The sequence below is a fragment of the Lissotriton vulgaris genome, chromosome 11 (genome assembly GCF_964263255.1).
Source record: "Lissotriton vulgaris chromosome 11, aLisVul1.2, whole genome shotgun sequence".
Classification (NCBI taxonomy): domain Eukaryota; kingdom Metazoa; phylum Chordata; class Amphibia; order Caudata; family Salamandridae; genus Lissotriton; species Lissotriton vulgaris.
The window spans coordinates 1,010,369,705-1,010,388,348 of NC_141699.1; the positions used below are offsets into that span (position 1 = coordinate 1,010,369,705).

Genomic DNA, 18,644 nt, shown 5'->3' on the forward strand with positions numbered 1-18,644 from the left:
GCCAGTGCTGAGCTCCGGCAAGACCCGGCCCACTTAAAGCCCTGGTTATCTATCAATGGTCTAACAGGGCGGGTGGCACCGTGGCCCAGAGACCCGATGGCCCAACGGAGCTCTAGTTATTGCTGTGTTTTACTAAATAAATAACAGTTGGGGCAGGTAAGCTTTTCCTTTCTTGCACACTTGCGACGCCACGTCAACGTGCAAAAAGTACTTTGTAAAATGAAATAAACCTCTAGCTTGAATTTCTGCATTTGTCATACAACTTGCTATGCTTTTCCTTGCAGTCATGGAAGCGTTCCATCTCCAAAGCTAAATAAAACAATGCTGTTGCGGAGGTGAAACAAACCATTGAGGAGAGGGGGGTGTCCAACAAGTGCACCGAAAGAGTACGCGGATTATTCGAAAAGTAAAAACAGCATGAGCTCGCACCACCTTTCCCTTCCATCCGAAAGTGGAGCCAGTCTAAAAAATAACCCACCCAGTGCGGAAGGCGACCAAGAAACGCACCATGCAGCACCTGAACACATTCAAAACAGACTCGGCATTGATGATTTTGTTAAAATTCAAAAGCTTTTTATGGTAAGTAGGAAACAATGGTCTAACAAGGTTTATCATTCAAATTCTCAGCTGTCAATAGTGCTATGTTATTCACTTTTTTTTATAGCGCCAAACGCCATTGATATAGCATCATAGCGTATTGTCTGGCTGCGGGCCAATTCCTATGGATTTCTGAAGGCCACCAATTGATTTGTTAGATATTGTGAAGCTAAAAAGTGTTGTCGCGTAGCTGGACCGCTGAGAATAGGCCTTGTGTTCCATCCGTGCAGTCCAAAATACCCAGGGGAGGAGTAAACGCAAATAAAACTGTGATTTAGCAAATGCAAAGCACTGTTTACTGCCAATAACAATTGAAAAATACATGAGGTAACCTGCATTTGTGTATTCAGTTCTCGCTATCAATAAATACCGCTAGACGAATTCATGTTTTTTTTAATCCCTTTCTGATTATGGGTTTACAGATAACAATTTCGCCAGCTCCCTTTAGCCTTTACACAAACCCTCTGATCCTCGTGTTGCATTTAAGCTTGAGGATTTGAGGTTCCCTTGTGGCACTTTAGCCAAAGAAAAACGTCTCCCAACACCATGCACTATGAATATCTGCAGTAGTGAGGAAACTTAATTGGAATACAAACCATATTTTAAATGAATTCAACACTAAAAATACTAACCACCCACAATAAAAAACAAGATGCACTATCTAGTGATGTTCCCTCCAGTTTCGATGGGTGGTCTTCCCACATCTATGTCCACTCCATTCATGTGACACTGCATGTTTTGTGATAGTGCCTTGAAGCGGACAATCCTGACTCATGACGCGCGTTGTGTGCTCATGCTCATACTCCATTATAGCCTCGCCGAAGTAAGACTCAACACTACGATGTATTGCCTTACCAAATAATTCCCAGAAAAGTGAAACTGTGCCACCCACAGTCCTCTATTTACGTCCACATTTGAAATGTCTTCTTGCAGAATTTCTGAGGGGGTCTTTCTGGCCTCCATTACTGTGTAACATTCATTCTTCTCTTGACACTGACTGATTCCATACTCTGGGTTCACCTTTTTAGGTCTGGCTTGACAGTGCAGCTGTCGCATAACTAGTCTATCCTTTAAAATACAGATTATTGCCCTTTGGCGCATCCTAGAGGAGATTTTCTCGTTTATCATTCCACCTCCGATTGAATGCCTGCATTCCAATGCACGAAGGTCTATTTTACATCTCAGAAGTACACCGAGTTGTCACCCATTACATTCTTTGTCTCATAGATGCATTATACATAGAAAGCAAACTATTTTGATTTTTGCAGCAGTCATTATCCAAATGCAACCAATCCTATTGGCAGGCCTTTAAGTGGGATGAAAAAACTGGGGGTTCCTTCAAAGGGGGGTGGCCGAAGTAATTAAGGGCGTGGCTTAAATACACATACATTTATATTATGGGATTAGCATAGTGCGCCACCCGTCTGGTACTTTCCTGCTTCTGTCATTGGAACCTGATATCTATTACAAATACCTAACATTGCACCTACAACAAGCCAGGACTAATGGCTTTGTCAATGGTTGTTATCTGCATAAGACAACTTGGCAATAACCACAGCTTTGTTGTATAGAACATTGAAAGTGCTTCCGCTCCGAAATAGTGAGACTAACATTGAAAATGCTTCCACTCTGAAATGGTGAGACTGTGCAAGATCGAGTCTCTTCAAAGTTACACCAAAGGCAGCGAAGGGAGGAACTGTGGCATAGTGCCAATATCGGCAACATTCATCTGTTCTCATACAACAACATACACAAATAAACCACACGACACCTTCTTAGTGGAGAAATTTGCTGCAGGTTTATTTGCATAACCAATATGCCAACATGGTGGGTTATTTTACGGGCGATCCCAGAGCAGGCCCGCCCCTATGCAGCCTGCCCGCCTGATGAGCCAAATTGCGCCGTCGCCAAACGGTGATTACCAATCATTGGGAGGGGTCACCCCTCCCATCAGTGGACCGCCAGTCCACTCCCTTGCTCACGCCCCCCAAAGGTGGGCGGAGCATTCCAGGCAGCCCCGGTCACTGAGGCCCACAACCGCCCATAGGACTAACGGGCGCTGTAGTTCTTCCAGGGGACACGCTAAGACATCCCTGGGTATCTTTGGCTTAGCACCCTTGTTGTGCTGCTGCAGTATAGTACCCTTCTGTACCTTGCAGACTCTGGATCGCCCTGTAACTCCTCCTGCAACACAAAACAATAAGTTCAGATTTTCCCCTTCCCCGTACCCCTTTTTTGACCGTTCGCAGGGTAAGCGGTAGGGCGGGAAACAGCGCGACGGGCAGCGGTCAAGAGACTGCCCAGTGGGAGGGGGAAAGGTTTTGTACCCCTGTCCCCCTCCCACGACCGGAAGTGACTCGGCCCACAGCCCCTTTTGATCTCTCGCCCAGGGCGCCTGGGCCGCCAACTTCTGTGCCTTCCTGTGACACTAAGGCGGCTGCCTTGTTGGAGGGTCCCCTACGGGGCCCCCCGGACAGCCTTGGCAGAGTTAAGATGAATTTTTCACCCTGAGGGCAAAAATGGAGAGCCCGATAGGAAACCGTCTCGGCACCTTCTTTTTAGAACTGCTGGTGCCGAGCACCTGCAGGACCCGGCCCACTTAAAGCCCTGCCCATTGGCTATGATATCCAACTAGGGGCCTCCCTCACAACATCACCTAGTAATGCCATCACATGTGGTTCGTTCGCACGGCCTAGAAGCGTGGTGATAGGTGCTCACCTTTTCACCTCACCTGCAGGGGTCACGCCCACCTGTCACTCCATGAACTGTTTTGTCTGGCAAACTAATTGAGTTCAAGGTCCTATTTGTTGCAAAAGAAGCATTCTTCAGTCACAGCATTCACTTTCTTTATCAGAAAGTGCCTCAAATATAGACATAAATATGGTTGTACCTTGCGGGTTGAAGCTCAAATCATGTGTGGCACTATACGATATCCTGCTTTAGAGAGTGGTAATATAATCCTTTTCCTCAAGCATCCGAAAAATTTGCTGTTTCCCACTGTAACCTCCTCCTTTAGGGAATACTATCTCAACCTGTTTTCCGCATACTAACACCGGCAAGATGCACTGTGGTCTCAGTGTGCTCTATATATCTAGTACGACTAGGGCCACTGGAATTATGTGGCATAGGATGACCAAATTTTGCGTCAAGGTTGATTGAATTATGCGTCGAGAATCGGCAGATTATACATTATAATGAGGCCCATTTTGGGATAGTATTATTTCTTTTGTTGCCATTTTTTCACAGTTTAACACTGAGCAAAGGTTTCACCTCATTAGCACTACTTCAACACCCAGATACACAACGAGCAACAGAACGATGACCAGTTAACTTTTGCAAAGGGCCTTCCAACGTGTGGCAACACACGTGACTGTGTTGATAGTAACTTTCGATCTGTTTGTGCAGAAACATTTTTTTTGTTAAAATCTGAAGATTATTCAGAAGATGATGGATTATGTGGCAAATGCGACAAACGCATGAATATGCGGAAAACTCCGTAGCCACACTATCACATAATTCCATACTAGAGGCAAAGGCTTTATGTATGGTTTGCCCTAGATCAAACCTCAAGAGTTGCAGTCAATAAATGGCACCTTTTGCTGATGCATGTAAAACAAGCATTAGAAATGCAATCGGGCTCGGATTTATTTGAGTTTGAGTTAATGGCATTGTAAATGCCAATGTATTGTTGCTATGTGTTATGGAGTGTGTTCATGTGGTGTGTACTGCCAGTGATCTCCTTGTGAGTGTGAGAATATTGCACCGTTACTGCCTGTGATGTCCTTCTTGTGAGTGTGAGAAGCTTGCACCTCTGCTGCCTGTGGTCTCCTTTTGAGCGTAAGAAGCTTGCACTGCTGCTGCCTGTGATGTTGTTCTTGTGAGTGGGAGAAGATTGCACCTCAGCTGGCTGTGGTCTCCTTGTGAGTGTAAGAAGCGTGCACAGCTGCTGCCTGTGATGTCCTACTCACTACTCTACTCTACTCACTACTCTACTCACTACTCTGCACTCACTACTCTACTCACTACTCTACTCACTACTCTACTCACTACTCTACTCACTACTCTGCACTCACTACTCACTACTCTACTCACTACTCTACTCACTACTCTGCACTCACTACTCTGCACTCACTACTCTGCACTCACTACTCTGCACTCACTACTCACTCCTCTACTCACTACTCTACTCACTACTCACTACTCTGCACTCACTACTCACTACTCACTACTCTACTCACTACTCACTACTCTACTCACTACTCACTACTCTGCACTCACTACTCTACTCACTACTCACTACTCTCCACTCACTACTCACTACTCACTACTCTACTTTCTACTCACTACTCTACTCACTACTCTACTCACTACTCACTACTCTACTCACTACTCACTACTCTGCACTCACTACTCTACTCACTACTCTACTCACTACTCACTACTCACTTCTCTACTCACTACTCTGCACTCACTACTTTACTCACTACTCTACTCACCTCACTACTCTACTCACTACTCTACTCACTACTCTACTCACTACTCACTACTCTACTCACTACTCTACTCACTACTCTACTCACTACTCACTACTCCCCACTCACTACTCACTACTCTACTCCTCACTACTCACTACTCACTACTCACTACTCACTTCTCTACTCACTACTCTGCACTCACTACTTTACTCACTACTCTACTGACCTCACTACTCTACTCACTACTCTACTCACTACTCACTACTCTGCACTCACTACTCTGCACTCACTACTCACCTCACTACTCTACTCACTACTCTACTCACTACTCACTACTCTGCACTCACTACTCTGCACTCACTACTCTACTCACTACTCACTACTCTACTCACTACTCTGCACTCACTACTCACTACTCTACTCACTACTCTACTCACTACTCACTACTCTACTCACTACTCTGCACTCACTACTCTACTCACTACTCTACTCACTACTCACTACTCACTACTCTACTCACTACTCTGCACTCACTACTTTACTCACTACTCACTACACTACTCACTACACTACTCACTACTCTACTCACTACTCACTACTCTACTCACTACTCTGCACTCACTACTCACTACTCTACTCACTACTCTACTCACTACTCACTACTCTACTCACTACTCTGCACTCACTACTCTACTCACTACTCTACTCTACTCACTACTCTGCACTCACTACTCTACTCACTACTCTACTCACTACTCACTACTCACTACTCTGCACTCACTACTCACTACTCTACTCACTACTCACTACTCTACTCACTACTCTGCACTCACTACTCTACTCACTACTCTACTCACTACTCTACTCACTACTCTACTCACTACTCTACTCACTACTCTGGTGGTGTTAGTACCGGTAGTACTGATGGTGGTAGTACTGGTAGTAGTGGTGGTGGTTGTGGTACTGCTAGTACTGGTAGTGGTAGTAAAGGTAGTGGTAGTACTGGTGGTGGTGGTACTGGTAGTACTGGTGGTGGTGGTAGTACTGGTGGCTGTAGTAGTGGTAGTACTGGTGGCTGTAGTAGTGGTAGTACTGGTGGTGGTAGTACTGGTAGTATTGATGGTGGTAGTACTGGTATTACTGGTGGTAGTGGTAGTGGTAGTACTGGTGGTGGTGGTAGTGGTAGTACTGGTGGCTGTAGTAGTGGTAGTACTGGTGGCTGTAGTAGTGGTAGTACTGGCGGTGGTAGAAATGGTAGTACTGATGGTGGTAGTACTGGAAGTACTGGTGGTGATGGTGGTACTGGTAGTGGTAGTACTGGTGGTGGTGTTACTGGTAGTACTGGTGGTGGTGGTGGTACTGGTAGTGGTAGTAGTGGTAGTACTGGAGGTGGTGGTACTGGTAGTGGTAGTACTGTTGGTGGTAGTACTGCTGGTGGTAGTACTGGTAGTGGTGGTACTGGTGGTGGTGGTGGTACTGGTAGTGGTAGTACTGGTGGTGGTACCGGTAGTGGTAGTGCTAGTGGTGGTGGTACTGCTGCCCGTAGTACTGGTAGTGGTAGTACTGGTGGTGGTGGTACTGGTGGTGGTAGTACTGGTGGTGGTAGTGGTAGTACTGGTGGGTGTAGTAGTGGTAGTACTGGTGGCTGTAGTAGTGGTAGTACTGATGGTGGTAGTACTGGTGATGGTGGTGGTACTGGTAGTGGTAGTACTGGTGGTGGTGGTACTGGTAGTGGTAGTACTGGTGGTGGTGGTACTGGTAGTACTGGTGGTGGTACTGGTAGTGGTAGTAGTGCTAGTACTGGAGGTGGTGGTACTGGTAATGGTAGTAATGTTGGTGGTAGTACTGGTGGTGGTAGTACTGGTAGTGGTGGTACTGGTGGTGGTGGTACTGGTAGCGGGAGTACTGGTGGTGGTGGTACTGGTAGCAGTAGCATTGGTGGTGGTGTTACTGCTGCCTGTAATACTGTTAGTGGTAGTACTGGTGGTGGTAGTGGTACTGGTGGTGGTAGTCCAGTGGTGGTAGTGGTACTGGTTGTGGTAGTACTGCTACTGGTAGTACTGGTGGTGGTGGTAGTACTGTTGGTGGTGGTACTGGTAGTACTGGTGGCTGTAGTACTGGTAGTACTGGTGGCTGTAGTAGTGGTAGTACTGGTAATACTGATGGTGGTAGTACTGGTAGTACTGCCCACTCTGCACTCACCGCCACTCTGCACTCACCGCCACTCTGCAGTCACCGCCACTCTGCACTCACCGCCACTCTGCACTCACCGCCACTCTGCAGTCACCGCCACTCTGCACTCACCGCCACTCTGCACTCACCGCCACTCTGCACACTGCCACTCTGCACTCACTGCCACTCTGCACTCACCGCCACTCAGCACTCACCGCCACTCTGCACTCACCGCCACTCTGCACTCACCGCCACTCTGCACTCACCGCCATTCTGCACTCACCGCCACTCTGCACTCACCGCCACTCGCCACTCTGCACTCACCGCCACTCTGCGCTCACCGCCACTCTGCGCTCACCGCCACTCTGCGCTCACCGCCACTCTGCAGTCACCGCCACTCTGCAGTCACCGCCACTCTGCAGTCACCGCCACTCTGCACTCACCGCCACTCTGCACTCACCGCCACTCTGCACTCACCGCCACTCTGCACTCACCGCCACTGAGTTGAAGAAGGTATTATTGCTACTAGGGCTCATTGTCTTGTAGTATATGCTGTGTTGTGTGTTGAAAGTATGTTCACAAGCTGTAGTTGTTTGAAAAATGAAAATTATGTGCAGGTAGAATGTTAAATTGTCTATGAAATGTTATTTTTCATGTTATTGTCTGTCAGTCACCTAAAGGCATAGCAATAGCATGATTGCAGGGAGCAGATGTTCCATAGTGGGTGTATTTGGATATTTACTTTAAAATGTGTATACACGCATTGGAGCATCGTGTGCTGCTGCTTGGATGAGAGAGCACATCACAGGCAATACAGTGAAATGCAAACAGACACGACCAGCATCTACCAAGCTCGGTGTGCTTCGCAATTAGAAGTGTGTACAATGAAAAATAAGACCGGTAGACCCATTTATTTGCAAGCTCGGCGCATTACTCTCTCGTCTGCTTGACCTTAGAATACCGAGCATGAGGGAACTACACACAGCATTTATATGCAATTCATAAAAAACACGAGGGCACGGCCAATGGGGAGGCAGCTCTTTCCTAGTTGCAAAGTATAGCAGATGCAGGCTATGTGCTTTACAAGAACTAAGGTAATGTCTTCATTCTCCACCCCCCCTCTCTGGTGCTACTCTAAGAAGTTGCGTCAGCGATGTAAATGAGCACGAGATATTGTTATAGTTTCGTATCATGCGACATGCAAAACTGATTACTGTTTGCCAATCCCGTGAACCGCCTCAGCCCCTCCCATGCACAAGGCAACCAGCAGCAGCCGGAGTAGGGAACTGCTGGTGGCTGCACAACAAAGCAACCGGCCTTTGGGAGCCAATACTACGCAAACGCATCCAAGCCCCCGCCATGAAGCGACAAAACATGCCCTGCTCTCAGCTCCGTCCTTCCACGTGGATGACACTGGGCGGAAAACCACTCCGTTTAAAGAATAAACTGCAAATGCTAAGCTCGGCGCCTGTACTATGACTACTCCTCCTCCTCAATGTATACAAATGCACCCATGTTTTCTTACAACCAATCACGGTTGGTAGGATCGCATTCAAGGCGTGGGGGTTATATCAGTAATTGCCCGCACAGCCCCCCTGGGGATGACAATGCACGCTTCCGCTGAAGGAGACAAAGTGCTTTGTATGGGGAAACGTGGTTTTTACAAGTTCTTTTTTTATCGTCTCGCTCGGTTCTAAATAGAGTCAAATGACTCATCTCGTAAACATAGACGAGCCCACGGGAGCGCGGCAGTCAATGCACACACGGGAGCGCACTTCCCCACCATCAATGCGCGCACTGGTTGCAAAGCTGCTGAGTCCAGGGCAGCGTGCGCTTCTTATTCCGAGTATAAACTAAGCAGAGAAGGACAGACCCCGCATGAATAACGGTGGCCTTATAAACAGCTTTTGGGATCCAAACAAAAAGACAGTACACCCGAACGGTAACTCCCCGTGTGGCTTGGTTTATACGGTCGTATGCCCAAGCATGCAATGTGAACGCGCTCGCACCATCTGGATTACATTACACGGCCACTGTGACGGCTCCTAATTAAGATTAATCACTCTCCAAGCTCGTTCGCGCACAGAATATGCCATGAAACTAACATCAATGACGGACGAAAACTAAATATAGCCTATCACGTCAAGGCTACTACATAGACAGCACAGCGAAGACGAATCACTAGCCAGATGCCATAAAACACTAAGGAATTTGTCTGGCCAGAGCCCTAGATATCCTTTTTTTTTCTTTAACATTAGGATCTCGGAAGCTCCGCCTCCACTTCGTGGACGCCGAGGCCCTAGCCCTAAAAACCAGCATGACACCATCAATATTTCTATCTCCACACTCCTTACAGGCTTTATCCCAGCTCTGAAGTTTGTCCCTAAGATGAAGATTTTTTGATTTCTCAATTTAACCTTCTATAGCATCAATCATTTTTTGGAAGTGAGTGGAAGTTGACTTCATAAGTATGATGTCTCCGGTGAATACATCATGTGCAGGCCTTCATGTTTATTCCTTAAATTGGATGAAAAGAAGCAGGGCTGATTTGAATATGCCTTGCCCTTCTCTGGAGTAACAGCACAGTGGGCAAAAAATGGATGAACTGGAATGTGGCCCCAGCTGTTGCCAGAGGTAGAGTTTTTTTTAAATGTTCCCCTCCCCATTCCTGTTGAGTGGCCACATAAGGAGCGTAAAAGGGTTGTTTCAACGTTGTCTGCATGTATATGCATAGGAGACATATGACAAAGATAAATCAAAGCAAAAAATCTAATATTGGTCACAAAGAACGAGTATATGACGTTACAATGCAAACAATTACAACGCATGCCTTTGCAATGCGATTTTTACATCGCAACTACCATTTAACGCATGATTTTACAACACATAATACTTTTTCGGGCAACAGTGGGGTAAGTGTTGGATAGTGTAGGGGTTAAAACTACTATTTCCATTCCAGTGAGTGCAACAGTAGGGTGAGTGTTGGATAGTGTAGGGGTAAAAATACTATCCCCATGTACCTCAAAACCCATACCCACTCTAAAACAAAAGAAATCCCCATTACTTACCTTTTAATGCGTTGTAATGGCATGCGTTGTAATGGTATGGTTGTAATGGCATGCGTTGTAGTGACATGCATTGTAATGGCATGCATTGTAATGGCATGCAATGTAAAGGCATCTGCATTGTAACAGCTGCGTTGTAAAGGTAGTGCGTTGTATTGACTGCCTTGTAATGGTTGTTTCCCCAAAGAACATATGTTCTTTCTGCTAAAGTTTACTTGCAGCCATGACTGCTTAAGGTCAAATATACAGTCCTGAGTCCTACATCCCAAAATATTAAGAGTGGGCAATTTCTCCATTTTGTTGTGGGTCAGGACAATGTCTTAACCAATTGATCAGAAATATTGCATGTCTGGTCTTTGTCCGTTTTATAGAGGTCCAGCATTCATAGATTCAAGGAACCTTTAATCTTAGAGGTTTGTACTATTGCCTTGCTCGACCCCATTGACACAAAATCTTACCAGTGATCATATTCTGAACTTTGGATGGTTTTGTGAGATTAGACATATGGTGCTAATTACAGATGGTTGTCATTTGGTTATTAGCTGTGTCCTGACCACATGTTTTCTTTCTGATTCTTTAGGGATATGAAAGGCACAGTGCAGAGACTAAACCTTAAACAATTTAAACATGTTCTTCTGTGCACAACACTGTTTGCTTCAACATGTCACCAGATGCAGCCATGACAGGCACTACATATTAAATAACCATGTAACTTTTAATGGCCCCACACACCAAACCACTGTTGAGGTGGCAATATTCTGGCAAGAGTATCTCCTAGCTGAACACAAATTATTTTATAAAATAGTTTTGTGTTTTATTTTGTGATCTGGCTAGACTCCCGACTTTGGTCCTGGAGACCAGGGTTCGAGTCTCGGGGTCGCGTCCACATCCTGTGATTCTGGGCAAATCATTTAATCTCCCTGTCCCTGAATGTGAAATGTAAATACGGTGCTCTTGTAAAGCGCACCAATACCTTCGGGTTGAGTTCACGCTATATAAATAGGCAACAAAAAAAGAAAAAAGCATGTTTATTAGGGTTTGGGGATGTGTCCCTAAATTTGTTTTATTGTGTCAAGTTGTTGTATTGTATTGTTTTTTAATCACAGATATATATCTTTCTTACCCCTGACGAGGCGCTGAAACTCTTTGTGGACAGGTAGCTTCTCCATACCAGTGCCATGGGTGGAAGAGTGTGGCTGTCATGTGGCCTTTAAGGGTATTGAACAGTTCGGTTCTTCTGTGCACTCAGTTTTTTACTGTTAATCCAATTGAATTAGTAAAAGTTCATTGTGTGCTACTCCATCCTAGCACTGTGTCTGGTAGTGCTCATACACAATTGAAACTACGTGGGTCAGACAAATCAGTCCCATGGACGTGTGCACTTTTTCATGAAACAAATACGTTTTTTCACTGTATTATACTGTGTATTAAAGATTTTCAAAGACTCCTTTGTAGATTATTCCATAAGTTTATTCATCCATGTTTTTCCATGTAACAATTCAATTCATTGAGTCATGGATTCATAATTATCATACCCAATGCATTTCGGGTCTTTCATCGACCCTTCATCAGGGGTCTAAAGGAAAAATACAGAGGAACTTTGTGAGCAAGTCTCAACATAAGAAGTGAATGAAGATTAATGTGTAAACATTATTCACACTTTAAAAATGCAACGTATGTTACACTGAACACTGTGACAGTAAACCACATCGTATAGCAAATGTGTTTTGTTATTCGAGTCAACTGCATACTGTGATATCTAGGCCAAGTGTTTAAAGTGCATCAAATGTACTGTATTTAACTCAGTTTATAGTGCCGTAACGCTAGCTCTAAGCTTCTCATACCAGAGGGACACTTCAGGCCATGTGGATCCGGCCGCGTTGGTTAAAAATCGCAAACTAATTGCAGGGTAAGTTTTAGCGCCGTAGTGTAAATTAAAAGGCAGCTCAAGCCTTATTAAACCGAAAACAAACACATTCAGATAACTTACTTCCAAACATGTAAACGCATGGACGCGTAGATTGTAGTTCCGAGTGAAACGGCTTCCTCCTTCGGAATCACATGATAACGCTGAACCTATGGGTGTGGTTCTACATAAACTTGACCGTGGTGCAAACTAACCTATCCGCTTTTAGTACCTCGCCATGTGATCAGTGCGAGGACACGTGACATTATATTCAAGATGGAAATAGACGTAAGAGTGTCATGCCGTCGTACTCGTATGGATGTATTAATCATACATGCAATCATATATGTGTAAAAAATATATATAAAATATATATGTGCGAATCTTCAGGTGAAGCACTTTTGCAATATAGGAAATGAATTATAATTAGTGTTCCTTAACCATGTGGTGCATATGGTGGCTGCCATATTGGTGTAGTCGTGAAGGCTTATCAGATTACTATCGTGCCTAACGGTTTGCTGAAAAAACATTACAGCGAGTCGCATGTGAGAAATTGAACGACGTTCTGTGACTCATAAAATACAGTATATCTCACATAAACATAGTGGTCATAGAATGAAATAAATAACAGTAGTGCAAAGAAACATATAGGTGTGCATGTTGCAGAAAAAAAACAATAAAGCATTATCACAAATATCTATTTCAGAGAAAACAAGTCAGTTCAATCCTGTCATTCATCCCATGCAGATGCATGCAATTACATTTTTTTATCCAAAAAGACTCAGTTCTCAAGTGTTGCTTATGTTGGTCCATATCAAAACATGATTCTATGGCTTCCAAAATGGTAAATCTGACTTGAGCGAGTGTGTGTTCTGCATTAAGCCAGTGTGTGACCACTGTAGATTTTTGATTCTTTAAGCGTATATTGCCTTTATGTTCTGTCATTCTCACCTTCACCTTCTCTCAGTTTGTCCAGCATACATTTTTCTACAAGGACATTTAATCGCATATATAACATTCTTGGTGTCACATGTGCTTGAATGTAACAAAGGTATTTTCGTACCCATCGTGGGGTGTGTGAACTTGTTACCTATAATAACATTATTACAGTGTGTACAGTTCTCACATCTTTGTATCCCTCTGTACATCTGATGAGTTCTCTTTGTACGTTGTCTAGATAAATGTTCTTTGAGATTTCTAGACCTTCTGAAGGCAAAAGAACATTTTCAGCAAACAATGATTTTAAATCTGGCTCTTGTAGAATCAGTGACCGATGATTTTTCATGATTTTAGTAATTTTTGTTGCTGTGTGGAATATTTCAGTACACACACTGTGGGATTCTTTTTGATTTGGTTTTACTTTCAAGTAAAGATTCTCTGCTTAAATTGATTACTTTCATCCTAGATTTCTCTAAAATGGTAATCGGGTAGCCTCTTTTCCGGTATTTCGAGATCTGTCTTTTGATTGTCGTGGGTACTTCTTCTGGGTCTGAGGTAATGCGTTTTAGCCGAATAAATTGTGACACGGGTAGATGTCTCTTAAGGGAGGCTTGGTGGAAGCTGTTGAAATGTAAACAACTGTTTCATTATTTTTGATGTGAACGTTAGTTTTAATGACATTATTCTCCACAGTGATAAGTACATCCAGAAATGCTAACTGTCGTTTATCAATTTGATGAGTAAATTCAATGCGTTCATGACACAAGTTCAACTGAATGATGTTATCTAGAATCATTTGCTTTTCACCTCTCTATAGTATGAATATATCGTCAATGTAATGCTTAAAAAGAATCCATCTTTTTTTCCAAGTCGGATTTTGTAAAATGTGATCTGATTCAAATTTTGCCATTAAAATATTTGCATAGGAGGGCGCCCCCGCAAATCCCATTGATGTACCGTAACATTGTTCAAAATACTCATCATTCCATTGAAAATAACTATGATATAGTGCAAAATGTAAAAGTTCTAACAAAAAGACTTTGTTGGTAACTTCCACATCATTCCTGAGAAGGCTCCATTCAATGGCTTCCAGGCCTTCATTATGTGGAATCAAAGTATACAACGCAGTGAGATCGACTATAACCATACTTCTTCACTTTTATCCACGTTTACCATTTTTAGCATATTCAGAAACGCAGAGGGTTCTTTTATATAAGTGTCCCATTTTTGCACATTGAATGAAGCCTTCTCAGGAATGATGTGGAAGATACCAACAAATTTCCACCAAGCCTCCCTTAAGAGACATCTATTTATTTATTTATTTATTTATTTATTTTATTTTGAAGATTTTATATAGCGCTGGCTAGACCCGGAGGTATCAGAGTGCTTTACATGAGCATCAGATCATAGTTACAGGTTACATCATTACAAAGGTTGAGAGGAGGAGTACTAAATGGGAACATATTTAATTAATGAGTTATTATATAGCGCTGGCTAGACCCGAAGGAAACAGAGCACTTTACATGAGGAACAATAATGTTGCAATTTACACCAGTAAAAAGTTACATAAGTATCAACAAAAACATTTAAAGTACACAGGGGACAAGGCGAATGGCGCAAGGAAGGGTAAGGGGATAGGGTAAAGGGGTAGGAGGAAGATAGGACATAAAGACGACGGGAAAATCTGCCCAAGGTCCTGCTGGGTAGGTGATGGCGGGGGGGGGCAGTCCACAACCCATCTCCTCTTTAGCTATATAGTATCTCCACCGTGCATCAGCCAAATCGCTTGGTCTCTACAATCTGAGGTAAGTTCCGCAGTTTCCAAGTCCTGATGTGTAAGCGGGTTAGGGGATAGGTTCAAGGTCTGGTCAATGTCCAATTGTTGTCCCAGGGAAGTAAAACAACATGGAGGGGTACACGATGGAAGCCATCTTGGGGTCAGGTAGGGGACTGTACTGTACACTGGTGGCCATCTTAAGGTCAGGTATCTGGCAGTTAGTCAATATACAGGACAGTGGCTGCCAGAGAATAACAAATCCAGCGTGCACACACCATCACATGCACAGACATGCACAAGCACATACAAATGTGAGCACACACTCTCATATGCGCACATACGCACACACACAAGCACATATGTAGAAACATCCAAAAACACATGCACACCTAAAATACCATGCTCTAGTACAAAAACACCCAAGTACATGCACACGCAAACACCATCACATGCACAGACATGCACAAGCACACACAAATGCGCTCACACTCCCATACACACACACACACACACACACACACACCCACACACACACACACAAGCACACATACAGAAACTACAAAAACACAAGCACACATACAATCACATGCTCCAGAACAAAAATACCCCAGGACGTACACACAGGTACATGCACACACACACACCATCACACGCACAGACATGGACAAGCACACACAAATGTGCGCACACACTCTCATACGTGAACAGAGGACGCATACAAGCACGCATACAGAAACATCCACAAGCACAAGCACACATACAATCCCATGTTCTAGTACAAAAACACTCAAGTACATTCACACACCAGCACACGCACAGACATAAGCACACATACAGAAACATCTGCGCGCACCAACACAAGCACACATAGAATCACATGCTCTAGTACAAAAACACCCAAGTACATGTCCACACCATCATACGCCAGCCATGCACAAGTACCCAATCCACGTGAGTCACTTGTGCACCAGGATGCCTTAAGAGAGCGTACACAGGTTCTGTGCAGCTTGTCTTTGCTTTTAGTCTGCTCACCCGCACTGCCTTCAACTCAGGAGCTGAGGGAGTTTTCGTTGCTGGATTGAGCGTCTCGTTGGGGGGAGCTTCAAGACCTCCTCTTAGGCCTCCATGCAAGGCAATCACAGCATCTGCCTCACAGGTCCCGCAGCATGTGATCTGTTGTATGGGGCAGAACGTCGGTAGAGCCGCATAAACGCCAACCTCCGGCTGCACCACAGGTCGCCTCCCAGCTCACTCCTCCTCTGCAAGTTTTCTCCTCAGCAGACGCTATCTATTGATGCATGGCCCAGAGCAGTGATTGTGGCACCCCCGCAGAGAGTTCTCGCAGACCGGTGCGCTCACAGAGCATTATGGAGGATGCCATAGAGGGGCCCATAGCCAGCAGTGGCTATGGGCCCCTCACTCTTTGCTAAAGCTCATATGGTGTGGCAGGCCGAGTATGGCAAAGATAAACCGTCGCACTCAGTGAGCCCGGTTTCCCCAGTGGGCCACCATATTGAGGTCAGGCAAAGCGCAGGATCTGATTCTCAGCCAATGGTCACGCTCAGGCACCTGCAACCAGGTCAGACTTCCCTAGTTTCAGGGCCCGTGCACCCACCTCTGGGACCTGGTAGCTGTGACTCGGTCCAGGCTCGACACGTCTCGGTAGTATCCTCACTTTAAGTGCGGCGATCTACAGGTGTCCCGATAGCACCCCAGCAGGCAAGCTCACAGGGAAGTCCGAGCTGTGTGGCTATGTCCCTGCCGGGCTCTGGAGTCGTCTTACGGCGGGGTAGAAGTCGCCGCTTCACATCAGGTAGGCGCTGCTATTTTAGGTGTTCCGCGGCCGGACCGCCTTTGCTGTATTCTAGTTGTTCTTGGGGGGTCCGCAACAAGAATGGGCTCTCAAAACATGCCTCTCGCCTTTGCCGATGCTTTGATGCGTTTCGGGGTCTGGCTGGCGAACTCACACTGCAGTAAATTTGATTGGAGCTGCAGCGTGGACCGGGAGCCAAGACGGGCTATGTCCGTCCAGCCGGCTAAAACACATCACCTCAGACCCAGAAGAAGTACCCACAACAATCAATAGACCGATCTCAAAATACCGGAAAAGAGGCTACCCGATGAACATTTTAGAGGAATCTACGATGAAAGTAATCAATTTAAGCAGAGAATCTTTACTTGAAAGTAAAACCAAATCAGAAAGGAATCCCACAGTGTGGGTACTGAAATATTCCACACAAGCAACAAAAATTACTAAAATCATGAAAAAACATTGGTGAGTGATTCAACAAGAGCCAGATTTAAAATCGTTGTTTGCTGAAAAAATTACTTTTGCCTTCTGAAGGTCTAGAAATCTCAAAGAACATTTATCTAGTCAACGTACAAAGAGAACTCATCAGATGTACAGAGGGATGCAAAGATGTGAGAACTGTACACACTGTAATAATATTATTATAGGCAATGAGTTCACACCCCCCACAATAGGCACGAAAATACCTTTGTTACATTCAAGCACATGTGACACCAAGAACGTTATATATGCGATTAAATGTCCTTTTGGAAAAATTAATGTTGGACAAACTGAGAGAAAGGTGAAGGTGAGAATGACGGAACATAAAAGCAATATACGCTTAAAGAATCAAAAATCTACTGTGGCCACACACTGGCTTGAAGCAGGACACACCATCTTTCAAGTCAGATTTACCATTTTGGAAGCCATAGAATCACATTGTGTTATGGACCCACATAAGCAACGCTTGAGAACTGAGTCTTTTTGGATACAAAAATGTAATTCCATACATCCTCATGGGATGAATGACAGGATTGAATTGACTTGTTTTCTCTGAAATAGATATTTGCGATAATGCTTTATTGTTTTTTTTCTGCAACATGCACAACTATATGTTTCATTGCACTACTGTTATTTATTTCAATCTATCACCACTATGTTTATGTGAGATATACTGTATTTTATGAGTCACAGAACGTCATTCAATTTGGCACATGCGACTCACTATAATGTTTTTTCCGCAAACCGACAGGCACAATAGTATTATGATAAGCCTTCACGACTACACCAATATGGCAGCCACCATATGCACCACGTGGTTAACGAATGCTAGTTCTAATTTGTTTCCAATATTGCACAAGTGCTTCACCTGGAGATTCGCACATATATATTTTATATATATTTTTTGCACATATATAAATGCGCTGTATGATTAATACATCCATATGAGTACGACGTCATGACACTCTTACGTCTATTTCCGTCTTGAATATGATGTCACGTGTTCTCTCACTGATCACATGGTGAGGTACTAAAAGCGGATAGGTTAGTTTGCACCGCGGGTCGAATTTATGTAGAACTGCACCCATAGGTTCAGCATCATCACGTGATTCGGAAGGAGGAAGTCGTTTCACTCGGAACTACAGTCTACGCGTCCACGCGTCTACATGTTTGGAAGTAAGTTATCTGAACGTGTTTGTTTGCGGTTTAGTAAGGCTTGAGCTGCGATTTCCTTTACGCTACGGCGCTAAAACTTACCCGGCAATTTGTTCGCGATTTTTAACCAACGCGGCCGGATCCGCATGTACTAAAGTGTCTCTCTGGTACGAGAAGCTTACAGCTAGCGTTACTGCACTATAAACTGAGTTAAATACAGTGCACTTGATGCACTTTAAACACTTGGCCTAGATATCACAGTATGCAG

At 44.4% G+C, this 18,644-nt stretch overlaps 1 protein-coding gene across 2 annotated transcripts in view; it reads left to right on the top strand.

The window, feature by feature from the left end:
• Positions 1-284: 284 nt before the first annotated feature.
• WDR49 (WD repeat domain 49) overlaps positions 285-18,644 on the top strand; it is a 339,477-nt gene continuing 321,117 nt past the window's right edge. Inside the window, exon 1 of one of the 2 annotated variants that reach the window (XM_086944927.1) lies at positions 285-579. In XM_086944927.1, coding sequence (XP_086801053.1) covers positions 418-579 — 162 coding nt within the window. In that variant the 5' untranslated portion in view covers positions 285-417. The remainder of the gene's footprint in view (positions 580-18,644) is intronic. The other variant, XM_086944926.1, reaches the window with a different exon arrangement.